A 26,769-nucleotide genomic window follows, 5' to 3' on the forward strand; every position below is an offset into this window, starting at 1 on the left:
CTGTTCAAGTGCCGAAGATGAAAGCGAGCTTTTAATGTACGATTAGTTATTGACACAGGGAACTTCTTCTCTACGTGGAGGGAACGGCGAAGCCAAAGTCTCGAAGTCCTTTATAAAAACTTAATGCTAAGTATAATTTTATTGCAAAACAACAGAGTCAAGACAGTTCCTTATGTGAATTCATATCTCATGCAATCTCATCGTGTCTTGGAAAGAAGGCTTAACAAATCAGCCAAGGGCCATGCCACAGAGGTATTAATCTAACAACACAGTTCAAGAATGGGATTCGGAATCGGCAACAGAAGCATCGGCTGCAGAGTTTTGAGCTTCTAACAGCTTCATTTGACGCTCAGCATGTTCTCTTTCACAGGCACTAATTCCCATTATAATATCAAGCATTGTACCAGTTGTGCCAAAAAACACAAGGGGTGCCAGAGACTTTCTCTTTATTCCCACTGGAATTGCTAGCAACGCCCCTGCTACTGAGAATACCCAGGTGCCCAACGCACTGTAAATGTACAATGATCAATAAAATCTCGAGAAAATTTCCAGTTACAAGAACAAAAAACAAATGAAACAGTATGCTCCTTGCTCCTATGAGCGGAAGGATGCAATGAAATATTACCATGGCGAAAAAATCTAGTTTAGATTACAAAATGTAAGACTTAATAAGACTCTGCCTGACGTCTTAAATAAGAAAAACTACCACCTGATATTTACCAGAGTTTAGGCAGTCAACATTACATTTTGTACAAAGTTTCTACTTCCATTAGATCCAGGAAACAAGCAATGGAATTCAAGGATAAATAAGGTAAAAGGAAGTCCCTGGGGTTCTTATGCAAAATAACTCAACTTTTTTGAGAAGTAATTTGATATATGCAGAACAAGATGGTTTTCTTTTTAGAATGGGAAGTCGGAGCTTTTGCTCCCCTATGTCCAGGGACAACCACGCCTGCTCAAGGTCCAAGACTAGGAGGCATAAGGTGTTTTTGGTATTAAGTTCACCAGAAAATTCGAACTTGGAACTTCTAAACTAATATACAATTGGACAAGTCGACAAGGGACGATTCCAGAGGAATGTATATCATTATTTAAGTACAAACTCCGGTTTTCAATAATTTAGGAAGGAGAAAAGGCATCAGAGAGAGGAAGAGCGACGATAACAGAATAGAAGAAAAGGGAAGGTGAAAGAGAAATGGTGGGGGGAGAGAGCTTACTTTGAAACCGAGCACTCTTCAAGATGTTTAACATTTTCATGGCTTCCCATATCTCTCTCTCGATTAACGAACTCGATGAATAGTGAGAAACAGCAGCAATATTCAACTCCAATAGTTGCTGAGAGAGAGTGAGGAGGAGTTAGCGTAAAACATAAAGATATTCAACAATGCAATCTAGAACTGAATTCAGATCTGAATGTCAAAAGCAAAGCATACAAATTTCATAATTAGAACTCTTGAGAAGTACATGGAATTCACCAATGGTGCAGGTACAGTAAAACACAACTTATTTTATCTCTTTCCATAAAAATTAGACAGAAATCAACTCAGAATTAAGAGTGAATGCTAAAACCCTACCATAAATCTACATTTCTGTTTGCAATTGCATACGTTCCTTAACTCGCATCGCCTTAATTGCCATCAATAACAGAACGAGCAAGTTTCAATGATCAAATTTGACAAGTAATTAGAACTATCGTCGCAATGCGAGCTAATCACTCTCTTATTGAGAGCAAGAACATAGTCAAGTGATCGAAGAAATCAGGTGGAACGAACATATTCAGATGAAAAGAACAATCTGCGCTGACATAGAGAGAATGAATGAGAAGATGGATTAATAAACAGAAAATTTCGCGCACCTGAACAGTGATAACGGTGGGAACGAGGCTTCACCGGCGAGGAACCTGCAGAGTCGCGATCTCCGACTGTGGATTTTATGGTTCCGGTCGAAATCCTGAGCCCTAGAATCAGTTATGCAGGAGGAGGACAAAAAATGACCTGTTCACGCATCAGTTGAGACTTGTTGAAGCCCATATGCGGGAGAAGAGAAGGGTTCCCCTTTTTTTTTCCTTCGAAAAATAAAATGGTTTTAGATTTTTTTTTTTTCAAATTTCTCAACAATTTAAAAATATTTTAGAAACTAACTACCTAACCAAAAAAAAAAAAAAAAAAAAAAGAAGAAGAAGAATAATACCCAATGTCCCGATTTGACAGGTAGAGATAAACCATAAATGTAGAGAGGACGGGAATGAGCACCACTCTTGTGGGTGAGCTTATCGAAAAAGTTTATGCTCACGAGGTGAGGTTATGTGGAAATAACATGACTGTTATAAATGAGCTAACTCAAATTTACGAGGTCTTTTTTAGAGAGAATGAACAAAATTGTTATCATGAACCGATTAGAAGAGCCAAATAAAGTCGTACCTTAACTCGGCCGAATCATTAAGACAACCCTAATGAGGTGGGTTTCACCAGTATACAACATTCTTTTTTGTGGGTACATTTCAACTCATTCTCTCAAACCTATTTATTGGACGAGTTGTTTAGCTTGCTTCTCTCAACTTATCCAAATTACTGCAAAAGTTTTTTTTTTTTTTGGCAAATGTTAAAGGCCGCACCAACCTATGTAGATTTCAACGTTCAATCCTCATAAGGGAAGAGTTGAAGATCCCAACATTACCTAGTAAAAAATACAATAGTTTCTCCAATAATCCAACTTGATTTACTAGACGGTCATAACTGCTCTCCAAATGAGGTTAGAAACGACCAAGTTATATAAATAGAGGTTTCCACCTCACTTCAGAACTATCTAGTATTGATTGAATTTGAACTAAGCCAGTCTCTATACAATCATCAGGCAATCAATTTTTTAATCAAACAGAGCCATCTGAACCCGTCCCCATTTTTTGATTTATTATTATTGTTATTGTTATTGTTATTGTTATTATTTTTTGACACAGAACCCATCTCCAATTAAATAAGAAAAGAAAAGAAAAATGGCGAATTCATGAGAATCAAACAAAACAAAGCATGTACCACACAAGTGTGGCCAAATCAGAGGACTCCCATTTTCTTGCCGAGGAATTGACGCAGCCCTGACGAGGTTTTCAATTCAAGCTCAACAACAGTGGCGACCATAAGGAAATTAGGCAAATCAAAGTAACATTCCCCCACATTTCTTCACTTTTTCTCTTTTATGCAGCTTAAATGAGAAATTTTATTCCAATTTGCAGAATTTCTGATGCAGATCCACTGCACCTGGACGCTTCAGCGCGTTCAATTGCGGTCTTCCCCGTTGTTTCGGTGTATTAATATAAACCCTCGAAGAAGTTCCTCCCCCTCATCCATTCTGGCCACCATGTCCTCCGCCGTGTCGACTGAAAAGACCGCCGTCTTCGATCAGAATGGACCCACCCACGACTCGCAGAAGCCATTGCAGGTAAACCCTAGCTTACCTCTCTCATCTCTTATTCCGTTTCATTTTCTGGATTTCTATCGCGTGGCTGAGTTTGATTCAGATCATTTGGGGTTTGCTTTTCCATCGTCTGCGGATTTTCCTTTTTTCATCTCACAAAATTTAATCCTATTGCTTACGCATGTGTTTGATTAAATTAATCTATTATTCTTTGGGTATAGCTTAGATTTTCGATTCTATTTCCATTTCTCCTGCCCCCTTGTGCTAAACAATCCCGTTTAAAGCTTATCGAGAGGCACAGTTACGGAACCTTTTCATCAATTTACTGTGATTATCTTAACGGGAGCATTTTGTACAAATTGAGGAGTTGTGATCATGTTCGTAGTTGTCGAGCTAGCTTGGAAATGGATTTCGGGATAGAGAGGAAGAACTGGATTATGCTTGATTGCAGCCTCGTAATCTAATTTCTGGGTGTGTTTTGGAAATAGATTTGTTTCTGGTTAATGGAGTCCACAGAGGTTTTGTTTTGTAGCTTGTGCTTGCTGAATTAATCTATTTATCCTTCAAATTCCTTTTTTCTCTAAATAATTTGTTAGAAAACCTCCAAACTTTTCATTAACTCTTTTATATATATAAAAAATTATCTACATTTCTTTATGGTGCGCCTCTTGCTTTAAAAAACACTGGATGGGAGGAGAAGAAGGTAGTAATTATTCAGTGGGTTTAGGCTTGAAATTTATGGTATACGTTTATCTTTTATCCTTCAGTACTATTTTAGTTATCAATACCAATCTTCTCTTAGGATATGATGCTCTTTTAGTATTAATTGCTTCTTATTTTTTCATCGATGTCAAGAGTGAATATCAACGATGATTAGCTTTGTTTTGGAATGCTTGGATACTCTTATGGTTTAATGCCTAGAATTAGGTTTTAGATTCTTCACTGGCTGAATAAGTTCTAAAATGTATATAAAATTACTGGAATCGATATTTTTATTTCAAAATTAAGGAAGACATTAATGAATGGAAGGATAAATTTTCCATCAGAACTTCAAAAGTAGGTTAAATTTCAATGCTAGCCTTATCGATGTTGCTTTCGAAATAACCGGTTTGTTTGTAGGTTGCAAATCGCCTGGAGAAGTTCAAGACAACCATCTTCACTAGAATGAGTAATCTTGCAATTCAATATGGGGGAATAAACCTTGGCCAAGGCTTCCCGAACTTTGACGGTCCTGAATTTGTAAAGGAAGCAGCAATTCAAGCCATCAAGGATGGGAAAAATCAATACGCCCGTGGATATGGAGTGCCAGATCTGAACTTGGCCATTGCCGAGAGATTCAAGAAAGATGCTGGACTTGTGGTCGACCCTGAAAAGGAAGTTACGGTGACCTCCGGGTGTACGGAAGCCATTGCTGCAACCATGCTTGGTTTGATAAATCCCGGCGATGAGGTGATCCTCTTTGCTCCTTTTTATGATTCTTATGAAGCCACTCTATCAATGGCTGGTGCCAAAGTCAAATGCATCACGTTACGCCCTCCGGATTTTGCTCTCCCTATAAATGAGCTCAGGTCTGCAATCTCAAAGGATACCCGGGCTGTTCTTATTAACACGCCGCACAACCCGACAGGAAAAATGTTCACAAGGGAGGAACTGAATGAGATTGCCTCTCTCTGCATTGAGAATGATGTGTTAGTTTTTGCTGATGAAGTTTATGACAAACTGTCCTTTGAAATGGACCACATTTCCATAGCCTCTCTTCCAGGAATGTACGAGCGTACTGTTACCATGAATTCTCTGGGAAAAACATTCTCCCTGACTGGTTGGAAGATCGGGTGGGCAATTGCCCCGCCTCATCTGACATGGGGAGTGCGACAGGCACACGCTTTCCTTACGTTTGCTACTTCCACTCCGATGCAGTCCGCTGCTGCTACAGCTCTCCGAGCACCCGAATCTTACTACGAGGAGCTGAAGAAAGATTACCTGGCAAAGAAAGCCATTTTGGTCGAAGGACTAAAGGCAGTTGGTTTCAAGGTCTTTCCATCAAGAGGAACCTACTTTATCATTGTTGACCACACCCCTTTCGGGTTGAAAAACGACGTCGATTTCTGCGAGTTTCTAATCAAAGAAGTGGGAGTCGTAGCTATTCCAACCAGCGTGTTCTACCTAAACCCAGAAGATGGAAAAAACCTAGTTAGATTTACATTCTGCAAAGACGAGAACACCCTCAGGGCCGCAGTCGAGAGGATGAAGAAGAAACTCATTAGAAAGTCGTGATCGCCGAGCCTAGTTTCGTCAAAGAAAAAATTTTATTCCACATGGAGTGTTTCACATCTGAGTGGTATAAGGTTAGCTCTTTCTCCTCGTACTTGGGAGTTCAACTTTTCCCATCAATGAATTAATAAATCTAGTTGAATAATCATTTATAGTTGCTTTGTTTGCTTGAAGCTTGATAAAAAATGAGCAATTGTCCTGTTCAATATAGCTGCATTGGATTGGGTGGTCAATTTTGTTAAGAACTTGGGGCAAAATGCAGGTACTTCATCTCCAATTTCGCTCGAGTACCGGGGCGTAAGCGGGTTGGTTTGAGTTGGTATATACAAACTAATCGACCAACAAATATAGTTCAAATTGATCAAATCGACACCGTTAAACTAGTCTAGACTTGCATTCCTAATAGACTATCAAATAATTGATCTTTCCATCTCTATTCAGTTATCTCTTTTAGGTGGGAGAAAGATTGGTTACGTTTTCACTTTATTTCCTTTCCTCTTCTACAACTCCATATCTTCTATTTATTTTTTTTTAATTTTTTTTGGCTTGTTGCAATTTTCGATTAAAAATGTCAATTCTTATTTTTTTTCTTATTAAAGTATGAAAAATCAAATTGAATTCAAACAAATTTGTTAGAGCAAGATGCAAAGTAAAACGTAAAAATTAGTAACTTATCAATTCATAAAATTACCAAGTCTCATTAAAACCAACTGTAATTTTCAATTAATGAATTATAAATTATTAGTTAACTAACCTATATTATTGTAAAATTATTACCAATAGCCGGTAGGTCCGGTACACATTTTAAAACTAAATTTTTATTATTTTCAACCATCACTTCACCTTATCATTAAATCAATATTGGGTATCGTAAAATTGATATTAAACGAGAATTTCAAACAGGAGCATAATTACTAATTTTTTAATTTGTTGTGCTAAAAAAGATCACTCTAAAACTTTTCAAAATTGTTTATGGAATATTTATTCATCATTAAGATTAATATAGGGAAAGAAAAATATCAATAAAGAATTGGAAGACCATAATCTTTTAAAGAAAAAATAAATTTTCTTAAAAATAAAAAAGAGTGACCCTACGTTCACGCTTCTCGATAATCTCTCTTTTTACCAATTGCTTCCTCTCTCTCAACCATCCTCTTCCGTGTGACACAGACTTTTCACCCAAATTATTTTTTTTTATTACTATTTATGCATTGAAAATAAATTCCTAATCCTAATTTTATTTCCTAATTCATTTTTTAACTGTTTCGTTTTTACACAAGTATATATTTGATATATTTTTGTTCAACTACGAATTCTCATGCAATTTAAGAGGTTCAAATTTTATTTGAACTGAATAAGTGTGTGTATTCATAAAATTATAGGTTGGTGAAAAATATTGTTGAATTTTAAAATTTAATGTTTCAATTTTTCCTATTATTTATCCACCCAATATATATCTTAGTTAACATGTTAATTCACATATTTGAAGTTAGGTTAATCACCTATTAAATAAAACAAATAATTATTGATAAAATAATTGCATCTATTAAAAAAATTAGTCCGGGACTTTAAATAGATATTTTGAAAATTCATAGACAAACATGAACAAAACTTAAAAGTTTATGAATTATAATTAACATTTTGAAAGTCCAAACGAAAATAAGATAGTTTGAAAGTTTAGAGACCAAAATGAAATTTAAACATATAAATTTAAGTCTCATTTTCCAACAATTTTATTTTTAGCTTTTGAAAATGAAGCTTGTAAACATTAACTGGACACCTTTGTTTCTCTATTTTGTTATATACTTCTCAAAATATTTTCAAAATAAAATTTTAAAACTTACAAATATAATTTTTAAAAATTTTTATACTTATTTTTTAAAGTGGACTAAGAATTCACAAATACTTTCACATTAACATGAGAGAACAAGTATAACTTAAAAATAAGACTCCCAAAAAACGAAATGATAATAATAAAAACTAAAGTAAATTTTTAATGTAAAATCTAGGGTCGAAAACAAAACAAGTAAAATATTAGAGACTTTTTTTTTATATAGTAAAAAGGGAATTAATAATTTAAACAATTAAACATATATTGAAAATCCCTCCATCAAAATGACATTAAACATATTTATTCGGATTAAATGTGTATGAATGGACCGATTCAACAAACGAAGATCCAACGGATAAATCCACCCAACTATTGTTGCAGCACTGGTCCCCATCGTCCGATTCAATCGTGATTTCAAATTTAACGGTGATTAGACCACGACGTAACTTATTCAAAACGACGTCACCAGCATCCGAATTATTATTCTTACCTTATTTGTCAAACTCAACGACATGTCGCCCGGCGGGAATACGCTCCGGACCCGAATCTTAATCCGACGACCGTAAGCGTCCCGGAGACACCGATCTCACCGTCAAACCAATCAACGGTCCAGATCAAACGTCATCCCTCGCTGGGCCCCACCTCAGGATTCTCACTATAAATATATAAGCTGGTCCATCGTTGCCGATTCGCACCATTTTTTTTTATATTTGTTTTCAATCGAGAGAAATTGAAACGAACGCTCTGTTTTCTTTCGGATTTTTGCTAAAGTGCGCGCTCTCATACTGCTTATCCTGCGCCGGCCGTGGAATGTTGCCGGCGGCGGCCATAGATTCTTCTCTCGTAAGAATTTCGAGGTATGGGAGTAGTTTTTGAAGAAGAAAGGTGAGTAGAAGATACGGATTCGGCTTGAATCGGACTCGTAATGGATGGCCAGAAAAGTCAGTTGAAGCTGAAGCTTACGCGAACTCAGTCGTCGCTGCTCCGTTCTTCGCCCACTTTCCGATCGTCTGTTCATAGCTTAACGTCCGTCACCGAGGGGGACCTTGTCGCCGGCCACAAAGAGGATGACGATGAGGAGAAGCAGAAGCCTAAGAAGCCCCGGAGGTCCGGTTCGTCACCGAGAACCGGATTGAACCGATTTGCGAATCGCGTTCTTGCTGCGGCTTTGCTTGCGTGCTTTACCTTCTTCTCGCTGCTGTTCGCGTCTTTCTTTCTTAGAAAGGATGGGCTACTCCCCTCGGAAAACCTATTATTAGCTCTGATTTTCGTTGCTATTACGCTTCTATTTGCGAGCAAGAATAAGGGCTTAATTTTACACATTCTTTCGTCTATCAAGCATGCCTGGCACGAGAATGCGAAGAGATTCTGTTTCTCCAGGACCGATTCCACTCCGATCCAGTGGTACATTGGGGATTCGGACGGAACTGCAGACGCCGAAAAGGAGAGGAAAATCATCAGAGAGGGCGTAGAGTTCTATAGCAATGGCGATTTCTACGAGGGAGAGTTCCACAATGGGAGTTGCAACGGTAGTGGGGTTTACAACTACTTTCTAAGTGGTAGGTACGAAGGAGATTGGGTGGATGGGAGGTATGATGGCTATGGGGTTGAGAGCTGGGCGAAGGGGAGTCGATACAGGGGCCAGTATCGACAGGGTCTGAGACATGGCTTTGGAGTGTACAAGTTGTTCACGGGGGACACCTATGCCGGCGAGTGGTGTAATGGGCAAAGCCATGGCGTTGGGGTACAGACTTGCGCTGATGGTAGCTGCTATGTTGGCGAATTCAAGCGTGGCGTCAAGCATGGTCTTGGATGTTACTATTTCAGGTAACTTTTGCAATTAAAATTAAGGCGTTTCTTACTTGTTTCTTCTTGCTTTTTAGCGCCATGCGGTTTCTGTGAAGCTCCTGTGCTTGAATTTCCGTCGGATTACTCTTTCTGATTTATGATTGCTCATGGTTATTGAATTAATACAACAATGAAATATTTGAACCCAGAACTTTCGATGTATGATGTCTTAGGCGCAATGTCTAAGTTCAATTTGGCTGTCTTTTTGGTTGGAATCTGGTTGATATTATTGGGATAAAACATCTGTTTATAAACGTAATCTTACTAGACTTGGTAACTGTGGTCATCTGGTTCCAGGCCGTTTCTCAATTTGTTTTAGTTTTATGAACATCTGGGTTCTGAAACGATTTGGTTATTACTTATTCCTTGAAACAAAGAAATGTGTTTTCAAATTTACCAAAGAGCTAGAATGTGTAATATAATTTGTGAGCTCAGTTTGACTTCAAGCTGCAATATGGGCAGCTACTTGATGACCCATTTCAATTAATTATCATGTTCTTTACGTACCTAGCATTGAAACTAGCTGGCCAGTTTTACGTAGGGTTACATAAAACTTAACTAGAATCCCAAAATGCATTTCCTTGTGCTGTAGAAATGGAGATAAATATGCTGGAGAGTACTTTGGGGACAAAATACATGGTTTCGGAGCATATCATTTCGCGAATGGCCATTGTTACGAAGGATCCTGGCACGAAGGTCAAAGGCAAGGGTATGGCATGTATACTTTCAGAAACAGCGAAGCCAAATGCGGCGAATGGGATGCTGGCAACCTCAAACATCCTCTCCTGCCGCTAACCGATGCCATTGTCCAAGCCGTTCAGGTACTACCTACTTTCTTCTTGTACTTCATAATCCATCCACTGATGACTGACCTATCAATTACTGTATGAATTGAAGTCATTCTGTTCCTGTTTGTACCAAATGCAGGCATCTAGAAAGACAGCAAATAACGCCATCAACCTTCCCCGGGTGGATGAACAAGTGAACAAGGCCATCTTGGCTGCTAACAGAGCGGCTACAGCGGGCAGAGTCGCCGCCATCAAAGCCGTGCAAAATCGAATGGATGGTAAATTTTGCGACATAGATGTTATGTAATCATCTTTGCTTGTTTCTAATTTTATAAGGCAGGCAAAAAACAAAAAGCCCTGGTCTGCAAAAGCTCACCGGAGGTGTTTTTGAAGTTTCCATCATCAAGCTGCAACTTGTACATACCATGTAATTGTATATTAATGAAATGGAACACTTCTCTCTAGACATACAACTTTATTTAATTCTTCAAGTTCTCTTCTTGCTCCCTTTTATTTATTGAACTAACTAATCAATCTCAACTCCAAGAATTGTCTCAATAAATAAGCATATATTTCCCATCTCTTATTACAGATTATCTTATTTATTTCATTTCAATGATTCTAAGGTTCCAAATTCAAAACCAAAAACCATTTAACCATTATTTTTTTGGGTAGGTGGACGCAAAAAGGGGAGAGCTTCAACCTTTTGACTTTGAAAAATATTTCCAAACTTCAACCATATAATTTAATTTCAACTACCATTTCTTTGGAACATGTAAAATATCTGGATGCTGTTGGTTCACCAATAAGTAAGGCTTACTATTCACCTTCTCATATCCCACAATATAATGATTTAGTTAACTTTTTTTTAATTAATTATGGGGGACAAAAGGGGAAGAAATTGGGATATTTTATGATGCCAATAGAAAGAAGGCATGTGCCATGATTCTGCCCACAGGGAGATAATGGTCATAATTTTTACACATTGCGTTAGCACATGGCTCCATCATGTGGACTATTTCTTTTTCTTCCCATAAAACTCCCTCTCTTTCCTCTTCAAACCCATCATTCATGACTAAACTTTCCTTTTTCTTCTTCTCTTTTACCTTTAATTGACTTTTTAATCTTCTTATTTTACTTTCCAACTGCTTTTTGCTTACTATTCTCATTAGTTTAATTAAACCTCTCGAATCAATTTCCAAACAGAAAAGGTTGGAACTTTCTATAAAAAACAATAGTTTAAAACTCGGGTATGTTTGGCGGGTAAATTTACTTTTGTACTTTTTAGCTTTACAAAGTACATAAGTTTAAGCTACTGTACATACGCTTTTGAAATGTATCTGTAAATTTTATGAACTCGCAAACTACAAGTTTTAATTTCTATACCATATTGTTCTGCCTAATCCAAATGAGGGGCCTCACAAATTCTAAAGTTTCCAACTTTTCAAACTACACAAGTTGAATAAGATGAAGAGCCAAGAAAAAGAAGAAAAGAAAGAAGAGAAATCCAAAACTTGTTAAAAAGAGAAGGGTTAGAAATTGGATTTTAGTGGGAATTGAGATGGGGCTGAACACTCTGTCTCTGACACACAGCATATACATGGAGGAAGACAGGTATTGTTTGTAAGAGAGTGAGAAGTTTTTGTTTTTGCATTATTATGCTTTGTCTCTTTTGCAATGTCTTCTAGTTATTTATTTCCATTTTTCTTTCTATTCTATAATATTGTATTGGGTTGTTCTTCTTTTCCAATTATGTGTTTAATTTATTCCTTGGATGAAATCATAATTTGAATTTAACTCTAATACAAATGATTTACAGCATGATTTGAACATATTTTCAAAGTTTTGAAGTCAAGAGACATGTTTTCACCACCTTTTAAGTTATTCCATGGTGAGAATTGAGAGCACATTTAATAGTAAGGTAAGTAGTTGGTTAAGAGATATAGTTTAAATTCTAATCTTAAACATCTATAAAACGTAATATTTTAAATATAATTTTTCTTTTTAGTAAAATAAATGTGGAGATGGAGATTTGAAATCCAATCCCGAAAAAAGGTAGGATGTATAAGGATGAGCTATGCTGAGGTTAGGCTACAAATAAAAAATTAAAAAAAGATAAAAACATGAAACATGTTTTCACTACATTTTTCCCACGTAAAACATAAAACAATTTTGGTTAAATTATAATTTAGTCCCTGGAGAATTCTTAAAATGTCTAATATTTCTTAGACTTTCAATGTCGTGTCTAATTAGATTTTTTAACTTTAAAAAGTGTCTTTTAATTTTTTAGACCTTACCAACAATTTTTAAAAACAATTTTCAAACGTTCTCGTAACTTTTTGACCCTAAAGGGAAGATAATCGTGGTTAGGACGTAAAGACTTTTGTTGTATGCATTTGAACCTTTACAATATGGTTAAGGTTTTGGTTAGAAATCCCAAATATTTAAATTAAAGAGGATTAAGTGCAAGGTATTGCATATATCACTGTTACCCACCAAACAAAAAGAAGTAACTTTTCAAGTGCAATTTAAGAGCTATATATCTATCACACACATTTCCATCATTGAAACCTAAAAAGAAAACCTTTTTCATATAAACCATTTAGTGGCAATGTATATAAATTGAAAAAAAAAAAAAAAAACCCACATTTCTTTGTCACTTTCTCTTCTTATGCACTCCAATAAGGCTCAATAATGCAGCCATTTTCTTTCACTCAAGCTCCATTTTTGTTCATGAATGAAGAAAAAGGGTAGAATTGGCAAAGTGGTGAGTGAAAGGTTCTTTAATATTTGGGGGTTTATATGTATTATTATATTTTTACCCTTTTAATTCCTTTTCTGATGACAAGAGAAAATAGTAACACAGGTGGAATTTGAAAGAAACTTGGGTCTGTATTTAAAAGGGCAATGTGCCAACTTCACTGTCTTTAACTTTTGGATTACTGCACTTGTCTACTTTCTACCACCTTCTTTTAACCTTTATTTTTTTTTCCTTGTCTTTTCTGGCGCTGCCATATTAATGTTGGAATCATTGTATATATTAAACTATGGGGGAGAAAATGATGTATGGAATATATTTTTATTAATGTTATATTATAAATAAAGTAAATAAGTCGAGAGGATCTTACTCATTCTTTTTAATTTGAAGGTTCAAATCATCGTCCTAATTTTATTTTTAAAATATTTATGTTCGCACATAAAAATTGAAATGAGCATAAAATAATTTATCGTAATTAATGGTGATTTTTTTAATAAAAGTTGTTTACGATATTAGCTTAAGTGTAATACTTATTTCTTCTCTTTCAAATCGTGTGCCTTAAATAGGTTGAATATAGATGTAACGTGACTCAAAAATTTTTATTTTTTTTTTAGTTTTTTTAGTACAACATGTGGGGATGGGAGTTCGAATCCACTGTCTTTTTATCAAGAATATATATCTTAATAAATTGAATTCAGATTGGTAAATATTCTTGAAGTTTGAGAAATTACTTAAATTTTGGAATTAAGATTGTTTCGTTTTTCATATTTATTTTCTTTATTATTCCTAATTACATATTGAAAATGCCACTTAATAAATAACGATGAATAATTCATTTTATTTTATTATCAAATGTACGAGGGTGTGCAGTTAAGAATTCTCACACACACATGTGAAAAACTAATTATAAATGTCTCCACATTTTACATAAAAAAAAATAAATTAAAAGTCCTAAATTCAAGTTCCCATCTTTGAAAAAGGAAAAGAAAAAGAATGGGCTGCGAAGAAAAATGAAGATGAAAATGGAAGGGTTCTTCCTCCTTTAATTCAATTAAATGATGAATTAGACTTATATTTTGACTCTAAGCCGACCATTGAGAAGCTTCAAAGTGCATTCATGAGGATCCATTTATGTCATATTTTGATTTTTCAAAGAACTTCCTGACTCGTTTTTTCTTTGTCAGCTCAACTAGTAAAGACCGACATTTTAATGAAGTAGTATATCACTTCGCAATGGATCAAGATAGAGGCTCTTAAAAATTAAGATTTAATATTCAAGTGAATGGACTGTATATCTTAATTGAATCTTACCTCTTAAATAAGTATTTGTTGCTTAGTTTACTCGGTCAAATATGTCATACTAACTTCTATACTGTGACGTTTGGGGAACGTATCTTTAACCAAATCACACTAAGAGAAAGCAAAATGTCAAATTAGTGGGGTGCAAATAATTGGAAGATGATGAACGCAAGGGAAGATGTAGGTGAACCACCAAATGTCATTAGATTTGATTTTGGTCTTCATCATCATGTGAGGATTAGGTAAAGAAAACCCAATCCTCTGCCTAAATCCCACGTCAATAACCCTCCCTCTCTTTTTTTCAGTTTAACATATGAAAGTCGGGAAATTTCGAATTTGAATTTTCGTTTTTTTATGTCCATGCATGAGTGAAGCGAAGAGACGAAACATTGATAGACACAAAAGACTTTTTTATCAGTGATATATATCAAGCAATTTTGATGTCTCCCTACACCTCTTTAAAGTACAAAAGTTGTAAATTAAAAAAAAACAGTATAAGGAAAATTAAGTCGCGTATTTATCAAAATAAATAAATACGTCACGTAATACTGTTTGAAACATATATGAAGGTATTGGGCCTTAGATATTTGAGCCCAAAAAGTGGCAATCCAAGTAGAAGGGCTTGGCCTGCTAAAGGTAGGTTACTGAAAATAGTTTAGAAGGCTCACTAGAGCATGAAACCAATAATTTTTTTAATGGATTCGGATTATTACATAGATAAGCTCAAACTAACTCGTTAAATAGCCAAAACCAATTTAATAAGTATATATCTTTAATTACGAGGTTGTGCTTTCAATCTCCACTCCAGATATTGCACTAAAAAAAACTAACTCATCAAATATAGACAGAATCGAATTTGAATTTAAAAAAAAAGGAAAAAAGAAAAAAGTGGTTCAACTCCAAATAACTTAGATTTTTAGCTAATAATTGTGGAAAAAAATATACTACCAATAAAATATTTCTTTCTTTTTTTTCATTTCTCTGTCCTATTTGTGAAAATGGTATATGGTAATCAACAAAAGATGGATGCTAACATCAATACGTCGACATTTCCATCGATATTTCCATATATCCATGAAGTTCGATATCGACATGAAATTTCCATTCTATCACAAAAAATCGATAAAATCTGAAAAATATCAACAAAACGTCACAATATATACATAATATTAATATTAATTACTTTCAACTTATTTTCAAGTCCCTAAACATCACGTTTAGATTCCTGTTTTTAAAAAAATGAACACAATATAATACCTTCACTAAAACATAATAGAATATAGAAATCTATTGCCATCCAATCCATGCACCTTTTTTATTTTACTATTATATAAAAAATAACTAATTCTTTAAATAAAATTTTTTACAAACTAGTTTTAAAAAATAAAATACTAGCTTCTTCCTCACCTCCAAAAATATTACACTTGGCGTCCTTGTTCTGAACAAGAAGGTTTAGTGTCGGGATAGAGGGGCTTGCATGGGATGGCTGGTGTATACTAGTGTGGGGATAATTAAAAGTTTGAATATTTTAGATAATTAAGGATCCGTTTTAACTATTTTAGTTTTTAATTTCTGGTTTTTGGTTTTCTATTTTTAAAAAACAAAAACTATGTTTAATAACCATTTTTTGTTTTTTGTCTTTAAAAAACAAAGAACCAAAACATGTTTGGTAACCATTTTTAGTTTTTTACTCTTAAAAAATTAGAAAATTGAAAATACATATTAGAGAAGGGAAAATTTTATATAGGGTAGAGATGACAATGGTGTGAGTGCGAGTGAGGATGCTCTCCCCCATTCATGCTCGTGAAAATTTTAGTCTCCGTCTTCACCTCGTTCTTGGATTCGAGAGATGTTCTCGAGAAAAATTATTGGTTTTATAATTGTTTTTAATTACTTTTAGAATTTAAGTATAAAAAATTGTAATAAATATATATTAATTATTTAAATAGAATCGGGACGGGGACGGGGTCGAGACATGCATTTCCTATTTTTTGGACCCGATCATGCGAAAATTTGTATCTTGTAGAGACTATGAAAATACAAGTTTATAGAAATGAAAATAAACTTTTGGAAGCTAAATTTTAGAGAGATAAATAAAAATATTTAGAAAAGAAATAGTGAAAGAAAAGTTAAAAGACAACCAGAGAAAATTTTTAAGAAAAAAATAAAGTCGGGAAAAGATATTCTAAAGAAAAAAAAATTATAAAGAAAGAGAAAAATTATAGTGGAAATAAACTTAGAGATAAAAACAAGGTTGAAAGTATCAAAGAAAAATGAAATTTTCAGAGAAAAATAGATTAGAAGAGAAAGAAAAATTATAAATGATGAAATTTTAGAGAGAGAAAAAATTATGAAAAATATTAAATTTTTAGAGGGAGAAATAAAACTGGTCAATCAAAAAAAAATAAAAATATACAGAAAAGTTTGGAGAGAAACAAATAACAATAAATATTCAAAATATAAAAATTTTAAAGAAAGAAAAATAGAATTTGTAGAGAGAAATTTAGAGATAAAAAAATTTTAGAATGAAAAATAAATTTTTTAGAGATAAATATGAGAAAAAAAATATTTTTTTATTTTGAAAAATAAAAATCTGTGTTTGAAATTTTTTTTTTAAATGGTAAAACAGAAAATTGGTTATCAGCATTTTTAAAACTAAAAGAAATTGTTATCAAGTCTTCAAAATTTGAATATTTTGAAAACGGTGGATTACTATTAAATGTTTGACTACTAAGAAAGAAAATTTTAAAAATAAAAATTTAGTTTGAAAAAATAATGAGTCGCGAGAGGCAAAGTATTTTGTTTTGAAAATTGGATTTTGTGCCGACTACTAATAATCTTGTTCTTCTCTCCATTCCGTAACTCAGAGCTCAAACAGTAACACCATAAGGAAACTGTTTGTATCACTTTCTACTCATCCTTTTCTTTCTCTCGACGACACACAAATGGCCATCCCCATTGCAATACCACAGCAAGAATTCCTTTTGCAATTCCACAAAGCCATTCCTTTCTGTTTCTCATCTCCCTTCCCTTCCATCCCCCTTCATTTTCCAATATATAAAAACTTCCCATCTTCAGATTCCGTTTCCCAAACAGACAAAACTCCCATAATTCTCACCAACTTACCCTGCACGTACCATGTCACTGAGCCCACCTCGTGCAACAACCAACCCCAACATCAGGACCTTCGACCTCTACTGGTGCTACCAATGCCACCGCGCGGTCAGGCTCGCCGCCGCGCACTCCTCCGACCTCACCTGCCCGCGCTGTTTCGGGCACTTCCTCGAAGAGCTCCACGTCCCTCGCCCCACCCAGCTCGACCTCTCGCCGGAGGCCAGATTGCTCGAAGCCCTTTCGCTAATGCTCGACCCGCCGGTTCGGCTCGTGAATTTCAGACTCCCGGACCCGGAACATGAACCCCGCCGCCGTCCACTCTGGCAATTTTTCGACGATTTCGACAGGAGACCGCTTCGCGATCTGGAAGGAGACGATTCCCTCCGGTGGCGAACACGGCGCCGTAACCGGAGCCTGGATGAGAGGGAAAGTTCCGGCCTAGGACTAGAACCCCCAAGTCGGAACCAGCCTCGAACTTTCATCGTTATCAGACCCATAGACCAATCTCGGCCGATGCAGCCCCTAATTCCACCGGGCGCCAATCCAAGAGACTACTTTGCCGGACCACGACTGGACGACTTAATCGAAGAACTGACGCAGAACGACCGACCGGGGCCGCCGCCGGCGAGCGATGCGGCGATCGAGGGGATACCGACGGTGAAGATAGTGGCGGAGCATCTGAAGAACGATTCGCACTGTCCGGTTTGTAAGGAGGAGTTTGAGGTGGGAGGAGAAGCGAGGGAATTGAACTGCAAGCACATATACCATTCGGACTGCATCGTGCCATGGCTAAGGCTCCATAACTCTTGTCCGGTGTGCAGGCAAGAGATGCCGCCATTGCCGCCAGCGCCGGAGAATCGAGGACCGGGAAGTTCTCAGGACGGCGAAGGGATTGGGAGAAGATGTGCCCGTTGGTGGGGCCAGTTGGTTTCTAGGCCATTTCGAAATAGGTATCGCCAGATTACCCCTCACGACCAGGAGAACATTCCTCCTCGAGGTGATGCCTGAATTATATCTTTTATTCAGAAATTACTATATATATGTTCTAATATTTGTAGTTATAAAAAAAATTTGTATGGGTGATATATTATTAACATTCATTATCGTTCTAATGGGCTAACAAAAGAAAACCATGTGTTGAGCTTTCTTTGTAAGAGGATCATCAAAATACTGATATTCTAAAACTCAGACGAAAGAAATCAGTTGATATATTTTCAAAAAACAAAATTATTTTATACTTTATTCTAAATTGAAAATAAAAGCTTGGGAGATTGAGATTCTGACTCAGGTATTTTGTTCCATTCTCCAGAAGTAAATTCGTGGGGTGGTTCAATCTACCTCTCTTCCTTGGCCCTTCTAATGTCGATGTTTATGCTGCAAGTAACCTGGTTTTTACTTGAACCTCTTCGTTAGGACTGTAAAATATAAACGCAAGTACGAAGGCACTGTGGAAAAGACAACATATCATTACCACGGTGCATTTGGTATGCCTTTGTTCAAATTTCTTCTAATTACCCTTCAAATTCAGCAAATCACTAATCAGATGATTCGCATTTTGATCTGCAGGATTGAGATTTGTCCTCAATGATAAAGTCTCCAACATCTACCACTTCATATATACCCATTTATTGTGTTATCTAAAAGGATGTTCAATGTTGTAAACTATGACATTTTCTTACTACCCGTGACCCTTATCACGTAAACTCATTAAGAAATGTGTTCTAGAACTACCAAAGAATTTCTATGTAAATGATATAATGTACTCAGTCTCCAATTGGTTGATAGATTAAAGGTTAGCGTTAATATCAGTAGTGTAAATTACTTAATATTAGGCTGGCGATAATCATTTTCCAGCAAATCAAATCAGAGAGACTACTGAATATGAATAATTCTTGGAGGTGCTAAAGATGCATTATCATATAACCAAATATTATAACAATTGTAATGAATTTTTTTCCAAATGTTCGGGACCATATTTTAAAAGAATCTTAAACATAACTAGAGACCTTACCCCGCCTTCTATCAGAATTCTCTTCTTCAGTTGCTATTGGAGGCACAACCAGACAGGTCAGCATGCATGCTTTACTTTATGGGAAGATCCAGCGTGAAACCCTTCTGTGTATGCAGTGTTCTTAAATATCATCTGCAATAATACATGCATCATAATTAATCATACACTTCAGCTTTATTTCATAGGAAATAACATTTAACTGATCAAAAATAAAACAGACAATTATAATCTTTTCACCCAAAATTTATTTCATAAAAATTAACATTATACTGAACTAAATAAGATGGACAATTATAATCGTTTCACTCAAAACTGAAAGATCGGTTAGTACAGCAAGTATTTTGAACTTTTCAATTGCAAGTGCGTGGATCTTAAGTGGTTTTTCGTTGCTCCAAAGGAAGAAAACAAAAAATAACCATCTTAGGTAAAATACTCACAGAAAGATTGTTCAACTCCGAGCTAAGATGGCTCTTGATGCTGTTTGACACCACAGTTCCCAATTGCTCTCCATGTTTCCTAACAGTCTCCTCTGTGAGCTGTAAAACTTGATCTTGTCAGTTAGAGAACAGTTTCGACTAAGTGGATACTAATGCAAAGAACGGTGTAGTAACCTCTGAGAGCACTATTGCCGACGTCTTATTAAGGATCTCTTCCACAAATTGCTCCACATTTGCATGGGATGTTCGTACTGTTGGTACAGGTTTGTCCTTTGCAACTTTGACAGCAGTAGATGGTTTGGCTGTGTCCCCTGTTTTAAAGAGAGAGACTCGTTACTTTTGCAAAAGCCCCAGGTGCAAACCAAGAACCAATGCATTTAACTTTTTCTTTTTTATATCCGTGAGTGTCCGGGGCATTTAACTCATAAAAACACATATTTGCATTCTACAATGTAAATATAGAGTCAATTAACAAATGTTGCAATAAGGCATAAGAGCTTAGCTTGACATATTGTCAGGCTGTTCCGCAGTTATGGTCAATCAGTTAACATCAATTATTATTTAGCAAGGGAAGTAACTTGTTGGCAATACACTAAAATGCGGTAAGGAATAAAATTTATACCTCCAGAAGTATATAATGAATCTAAAGGCAAACTAGAAAACCTTACACAACCTAACATTTAGTTAGCCCAGTCCTTCTGTCCCGACGCAACAAAACCTTCCTACAATTTCGTCATCTACACTAATTTGTGTCCCCCCCCATCATTTTCTACTACTTAAGCGTACGCTTCATATATTACCTGCAACTACCTTAGACTTCTTTTTGTCTACAACACCATGATTTTCAATCGAATTTGGACATGAAGATGCTTTCTCTGGAGTATCCGGCACAAAGGCCGTACCAGATGGAACAAGTCCAGCAAGATCAGGGGGTTGATCCTTTCCTACAGAAGGGTTAGCCTGCAGAGAGAGAATAATAATCAACCAAATGATAAACTTTTCGGATCAACTTAGTAATCACCAGATATGGGTTCACCTCCAAGTCAACATATGAAGGGTCTCTCCCAATCACTTTAAGGAACTTGTCGAGATTACTGGCATTAAGGGCTGGAAACATCAATATATAAAGTTTATTAGAGTCTAACTGATAAGAAGTGAAGGCAAGGTTCTACAAATTAATTCACCAAAAATAATATGATCAAAGCAATATTTTCATAGGAAAGCAATAAAACCAATTTAAATGATTCTAACCTAATCAAATGCAACAAAATTACCGGTTCCAACAGATGAATGGAATGATGATGGTAGTCAAAAGCAGAACTATACAAAAAGACTTTCTTCTTCGACAGTCATCAAGTAAGATAAACATGGAGTGTTCATCAGTGACAGCCACCAAATACAGTAAAATGAAAATGGCCGTCAAAATGAAAAGTGGAACCCAGAATAACATTATTTAACAGGTGGAAACTTTATAGCAATGCTAAAAGTCAGAAATGGACATCTAGAAACCCTAAAGTTCAAGCAAAATATGCATAAAGAGGTAAATAAAGGAATAAATTATATAAACAAAAGTACACCTCACTTACATATTGAGGTTTCATTTGACAAAGGGTGGAAGAAGCAGAATTCCTGGCTTTTAAATCCTTGGTCCAACAACAATGCGACATCTCTGCACAAGGAAAGGTTTGCAATTACACATAATAACTTGTGTGAGATTCAATTGAATAAATAGATGATATATTCATGCATGGTTAATAAGCACAAAGTAAAAGGAAAAGATATAATATGTTATGATTAATTATCAGATTGTCCAACTGTCAGATACAATTAGCTTTTCTTTCCACCACTTAAAGGTTGCACATTGCTAAATGTTCAAGTATGGTCCAAGTCTTAACTACATAAATCTGATTAAAAGGAGCATCAATATGGACTAAAAACAATGCACAGAAAGCAACTGAAAATGAAAATGAAATTTTGATTAATGCCTACCGCGCTGTTTTATTGATGAGTGCAAACGGAGTAACACTACCAAGAGATACCTATCCAACAGATGAAAACAACAATATAAGTAATCAAATGACAGTCATCTAGATGGAAATCTAGAACTGTACAGTTTAATTATCATCATCCATGAATATAGCTAGCATCAATTAATCGGTGCAATAGACATTAACTACTCTACAGTTAGGCATCCTTAAAGCCTTGAAAAGATGACACGACCAAATACCAATTAGCTTTACATAATGAAGAAAATGAAGGCTACTTAATTAGATGGAAACACAATTTCACATTAATGAAGAACCATAGTATCATCGTTAGCAACTTCTTCACGAAATGTCCTCATGTAAGACTAACGAAATGAAGTGAAAGAATGGTGTCAGTGTGAATTGAGAAAAGGTGATTCCTAACCTTAAGTTTCTCACCCAATGCTTCCTCAGGAGCCATTCTCAGACCTCCTTTCCCCAAACCAAGTCTTGCAGATAGAACTGCATGACTACAATATCGCACTATAAATATATGATCATAGAAATTTTATCTTCAAAAACCACACACATTGATGGGTAAAGACTCAAAGAACCTTATATAATAAAATTTTAAACACAAATCACAGCCATAAGTAAAATGTACAGACCTTTCAGGTCCACTTTGGTGTCTGCCAATGCAGAAACGATGTAGTATCTATTCTTTTTGTCCTGCCAATGAGCATAAAATATCGCAGGAGTTAAAACATACGCGGTAATGTGGTATACAATAGTATAATAATCACAAATATGGACCAGAAAAGGCTGTTCAAAAAGTCTACCTTCAAAAACAGATTCTTACTGAGTCCACCCCCCAGATTTCCAACATATTTTGCCTGATGTAGATTCAATAAAAACATGTTATCGTTATATTATCTAAAAACACATCAACGTTAGAACAAAAAAGGACGATCTGATTTTTTTTCCCTTTTTTTGTGACACAGCTTTACCTGAGCTTCAACCGTCAATACAGCTGGATGTTCGTACTTGGAAAAATGAATTTGATGATCCTAAGGAGCATTCTTAAAAAAATTAGCGAGAGATATAGTAGTAAAAAGGCAAAGCAAATAGGCATAATTGAATCATCATATATCAATCCGGAAATGACAGAAAGTTAAGCAAACAAGATAACTCCTCAATCTAGGAGAAATCAATAGTAGGCGTTGATGCAAACTACGCATTCCGACGGAAACTAGCCATTAGTCTGCCAGTCTGTTCTCGTCACTACTCCAAGCAAGTGAATTATAACGTCGAACAATAAGAAACATCAGAGTGCTAGAAAAATCCAAACGACAGGTCTCTAACATTCGATCAAGGGAGAAAAAACCTATACTCTGAAGTTCAGCACGAGGAATCAACTTACGCGATGGAAATTTATGGAAAGAGAACGAAACAGAGTGAGAAATCCGAGTACCTGCAACAACGCTAGCAACTCTTCCCTGGTGTAAACCTCCTTTGCCATACTGAAGCACAGAGCTCGAATTCAGAGGAAAGAAGTTCGACGGAGAGAGAACTTCAGGACGAAGGTTTAGACCAAAATGAACGCTGCAAAAATCCAAAATCTATCGTGTTGTGAGGGCCAGACCGATGTGAATCCATGACTCCCATCGCCAGATTTGGGCTCCTCGTGGCTTTATTGGACCTACGGTCCAAATCGATCAACAACCGAAACCCTAAGATTGAAGTCGAGAGAGCCTGAATTGGAGACTTTATATCTTCCAATTTCACCAACCCGCGTCAGTAAAACAAGCCCGGCCCAGTTCATTTTGCCCTAATCAAGCCCAGCCAATTGAGCTTCTGCCACGTGGACAGACAAAATAAAACTGGGATAATAAATCTGTCAGTGAAATTCTAGAACAAAAATTTAAGTTTTTAAACTATGCTTATTTTGATATGGTTTACCACAACTTTGGGGTGAAAATAAAATTTAAATTGACGTTTTTTAAATTTTGAGTATAAAATTGAATAAAAAATTATATTGTATTAATTAAGATTATTGGAAAATACTTGAAATGAATGTGTATTAAAAAATTTTAAAGAAAATAAAAAATTTGGATGAGCCTTTAAATGTTATAAAGCAAATGGGGTCCTAGAAGATTTTGTGAATTAGTTTGTTTTGTTGATGAACAAGTGGTCCATTGAGATTACCCCACCATGGTCCAAATACAATGTAGCATAAACAATACCTAATGGGGCTCCATCTTTGTTCACTCAAGTTATCACGCTTCACTCCTTAATTTCCTTCATTTTAGATTTTAAGTCGGTCTGTTTGTGTTTTTTTTCTTTTAATATATATATATATATATCTATATATATATATATATATATATATATATATATATATATATATAAAACTAGACCTATGAAAATTATAATTTTTTATTTTCTTGTTCTCCGAGAGATGATTTCGTACGAATTCTGATAGTTAATGAACATATATATGTTTACTGGTTACAATATTAATAATCTACTTATAGATCGAGGGTTAGAATATCTAACTCCACCCTTATTGTATTTATTGCTAACCTAAAAAGTCATTTATGCTTACCTCTAATAATAAATTAGATTTAATGCGAGCAACTTTATAAGTTTGACTGAATATATGAATACAACACAAAATGTTCTTTTTTTGCAAATCACATTAGTATTTAGAACAAAATGGAACTAATTAAAGCGACAAATCCGTATTTTTTGAATCAATAGAAGCTCAAAATGATGAATAGGATCCAGAGATATGTAAAAAATAGGTTCGATTATGCCTATTCCTAATCTAAATAGAATGTAAGAACATAGACATCTATATGTAAACATAATATCTATTTAAATATGCTGGAATGACTTGTTCTCATAATTAAAACGTATATAACCTAACCTATTATGGTATGGCCTGGTATGAAATGAATTTATAATGACGGGATACACTAAAAACGTAGAGAACAACATTTGGTTGCAATGATGGGTCAGGTGATTGATTTCTCATTAATGGTGATAGTAATGAAAAGGCTAACCTCACCCAATGAAATTGACAATGTTGTATAATAATCTATTTTGTTTTTTCACAAATAAACAAAGATAAAAGTTGTCAAGCACTATAATATTAATAGTTACGGATCGATATAGTATGGGTCATTTTTTATTTCATGACAATTAAATTTTCAACAATTTGAATCAATTAATTTGTTGGATAAGAGTTTTCAAGTGGAATAAAATATCTATTATAAACGTTTGTAATCATATTACCGGCTCTACCAAATTAATTTTTAAACAAATATTTCATATCAATTTTAATCCTTTTAATGAGCACTTTAATTTATTTTAACATGCACTGCATCTAAGTAAACTAATATATACAACCCAAATCCTGCATCCCATGTCAATATAGAAATTTAAATTTGATTGATATCAAATATATATTTTAATTTAATTTGTTTCGATTGATGGGACTCTTTTCACTTTTATTTTAAGTAAACAAATACGCATAATTTATTTTGAAAGATAATAGTAAGAGTCTTTAATATGACTTCGCATATACTTCAAGTAAATGATTTGTGAGTTCGATCCCTATCACATATTATATTAAGAAAAAAGAAAGTCATTGTCTGACAATCTAACCCGAGTTCCTTGGTTCAAGCTCGGTGTGGTCACTATGACCAGGACCCACGCGGCATAAAAAAAAAATTGAAATTCAGCGTTACACTTTAATTTCCGAAATTTGGGTGAGAAAGTTTGTAAGATTTTGCAAACGATAAGAAAACTATCAATCAAATTATATATTATATCGCCATCTAATCCAGAGAATTGACGTCAAAAATAATGGAAACAAGAAAGCTGTATTCAACATTTTGTAACTTTGAAAAGAAAGCTTGATGTTATTCAGAGAATCCATCAATCAGTCACACCTTTAACTACCCTACCCTCTAAAACAAGCAACCAAAAAATTCCTATTTTTGGTACAGTATTTTAGGCTTTATTTTAAAAATTGTGTTATAAAAAAGTCTGTTACTTTTAATATCATTTTAGAAAAGAGCTAAATGTTTGTTTTTATTTTAATATATTTATTTTAGTGACAATTTTTTTTAATAAAGTCACGTCACATTATTCAATTATTTATACAATAAAATAAAATTATTAATGTAATAATAAAAAATTATAAATGAATTTATGCTAGGATGTTTTTTTAGTCAAACTGGTTCATATTATTTCAATGTTTTATTATTTATTTAATTGTCAAAAAAAATTTTGTGTGAATTATCCCTTGAAAGAAATTTTGATGGCAAAAAAAACTTTCAATAGTGCCAACTTTTTCGAATTAACTTTCACAAGAAATTTTGAAAATAAAAAAAGTATATTATAATTAAAAATTGTTATATAATATTGTATTGTTGAAAATAAAAGAACCGTAATTAATATTTACGAAAGGCACGTATTTAATTAAAGTTGTGCTATATTTCTTGTCGGTTTTCTTTTTTTTATTACCTTTCTTTACATGTATAATACTTGCTAATAAGTTTGAAAACTAGCCTCTTATCAATATTTCCACTCATGTGTCACTTCTCACATATACATTATCGACACCCATGGTGTTTTATCCTTTTATTTCATGTTTGTTTACTTCTCAACTTAGGATTTTTTATAATATTTTCGAGTATTATTTATTGTTCATCCATTTCAATTTTTAGAAATATAAATATTTGATAACTGTAATTGTAGTTGTTTTTTATTGTTTACATTTTTTTAAATGGTTTACAAAATTATGTAGGAATCTTGAAGGGGAGAAAAATCAAATTTCTTAAATTTTAATTTAAAATTTTAAATAATAAAAAGTAATGAATAATTATTTAAACAGGTTTATATTGCTTTTTTCAACAAAAGGAAAGGGGAAACACAGTTTTAGTTTTATTTATTAAAATGGAAAAACTAAGAAACGGAAAAGAATGGAGAAAGAAATGCCAAACACTCATATTATGATTTATGAAAAAA

At 34.6% G+C, this 26,769-nt stretch overlaps 5 protein-coding genes across 11 annotated transcripts; 3 read left to right on the forward strand and 2 right to left on the reverse strand.

The window, feature by feature from the left end:
• Positions 1 to 109: 109 nt before the first annotated feature.
• LOC111009737 (uncharacterized) lies at positions 110 to 2,316 on the reverse strand. 2 transcript variants are annotated; one of them, XM_022282933.2, is made up of 4 exons: positions 2,191 to 2,316; positions 1,856 to 2,065; positions 1,218 to 1,335; positions 110 to 508 (listed from the first exon to the last, which is right to left on the reverse strand). In XM_022282933.2, the coding sequence occupies exons 3-4, from the start codon at positions 1,265 to 1,267 to the stop codon at positions 274 to 276; spliced, it is 285 nt and encodes a 94-aa protein (XP_022138625.1). In that variant the 5' UTR covers positions 1,268 to 1,335; positions 1,856 to 2,065; positions 2,191 to 2,316; the 3' UTR covers positions 110 to 273. The 2 variants fall into 2 exon arrangements, with proteins under 2 accessions (XP_022138625.1, XP_087975813.1); XM_088119687.1 differs by having other exon boundaries at positions 1,856 to 1,994; positions 2,191 to 2,209.
• A 680-nt stretch (positions 2,317 to 2,996) lies between these two features.
• LOC111011191 (Pyridoxal phosphate (PLP)-dependent transferases superfamily protein) lies at positions 2,997 to 6,168 on the forward strand. 5 transcript variants are annotated; one of them, XR_015789069.1, is made up of 4 exons: positions 2,997 to 3,155; positions 3,230 to 3,435; positions 4,531 to 5,756; positions 5,857 to 6,168. XR_015789069.1 is itself a non-coding variant. In XM_022284876.2 (3 exons), the coding sequence occupies exons 2-3, from the start codon at positions 3,238 to 3,240 to the stop codon at positions 5,683 to 5,685; spliced, it is 1,353 nt and encodes a 450-aa protein (XP_022140568.1). In that variant the 5' UTR covers positions 2,997 to 3,155; positions 3,230 to 3,237; the 3' UTR covers positions 5,686 to 5,839. The 5 variants fall into 5 exon arrangements, 3 of the variants coding, with proteins under 3 accessions (XP_022140568.1, XP_022140577.1, XP_087976398.1); XR_015789070.1 differs by having other exon boundaries at positions 5,945 to 6,168; XM_022284876.2 differs by lacking the exon at positions 5,857 to 6,168 and having other exon boundaries at positions 4,531 to 5,839.
• A 2,022-nt stretch (positions 6,169 to 8,190) lies between these two features.
• Positions 8,191 to 10,632, forward strand: LOC111012602 (uncharacterized). Its single transcript, XM_022286809.2, has 3 exons — positions 8,191 to 9,340; positions 9,954 to 10,182; positions 10,289 to 10,632. The coding sequence occupies exons 1-3, from the start codon at positions 8,439 to 8,441 to the stop codon at positions 10,454 to 10,456; spliced, it is 1,299 nt and encodes a 432-aa protein (XP_022142501.1). The 5' UTR covers positions 8,191 to 8,438; the 3' UTR covers positions 10,457 to 10,632.
• A 6,304-nt stretch (positions 10,633 to 16,936) lies between these two features.
• LOC111009974 (RING/U-box superfamily protein) lies at positions 16,937 to 19,463 on the forward strand. 2 transcript variants are annotated; one of them, XM_088120014.1, is made up of 3 exons: positions 16,937 to 18,317; positions 18,734 to 18,804; positions 18,887 to 19,463. In XM_088120014.1, the coding sequence occupies exons 1-2, from the start codon at positions 17,345 to 17,347 to the stop codon at positions 18,739 to 18,741; spliced, it is 981 nt and encodes a 326-aa protein (XP_087976140.1). In that variant the 5' UTR covers positions 16,937 to 17,344; the 3' UTR covers positions 18,742 to 18,804; positions 18,887 to 19,463. The 2 variants fall into 2 exon arrangements, with proteins under 2 accessions (XP_087976140.1, XP_087976139.1); XM_088120013.1 differs by having other exon boundaries at positions 16,941 to 18,317; positions 18,630 to 18,804.
• LOC111009964 (YbaK/aminoacyl-tRNA synthetase-associated domain-containing protein) lies at positions 19,201 to 23,381 on the reverse strand. The gene is made up of 12 exons (XM_022283208.2): positions 23,204 to 23,381; positions 22,740 to 22,799; positions 22,572 to 22,625; positions 22,401 to 22,461; positions 22,178 to 22,254; positions 21,758 to 21,807; positions 21,355 to 21,437; positions 20,805 to 20,875; positions 20,569 to 20,728; positions 19,943 to 20,079; positions 19,769 to 19,867; positions 19,201 to 19,463 (listed from the first exon to the last, which is right to left on the reverse strand). Exons 1-12 carry the CDS (start codon positions 23,249 to 23,251, stop codon positions 19,389 to 19,391), a joined length of 975 nt encoding a protein of 324 aa, XP_022138900.1. The 5' UTR covers positions 23,252 to 23,381; the 3' UTR covers positions 19,201 to 19,388.
• Positions 23,382 to 26,769: the final 3,388 nt, after the last annotated feature.

The sequence above is a fragment of the Momordica charantia genome, assembly GCF_013281855.1.
Source record: "Momordica charantia cultivar OHB3-1 chromosome 11 unlocalized genomic scaffold, Mcharantia_2.0 BLBB01000011.1, whole genome shotgun sequence".
NCBI lineage: Eukaryota > Viridiplantae > Streptophyta > Magnoliopsida > Cucurbitales > Cucurbitaceae > Momordica > Momordica charantia.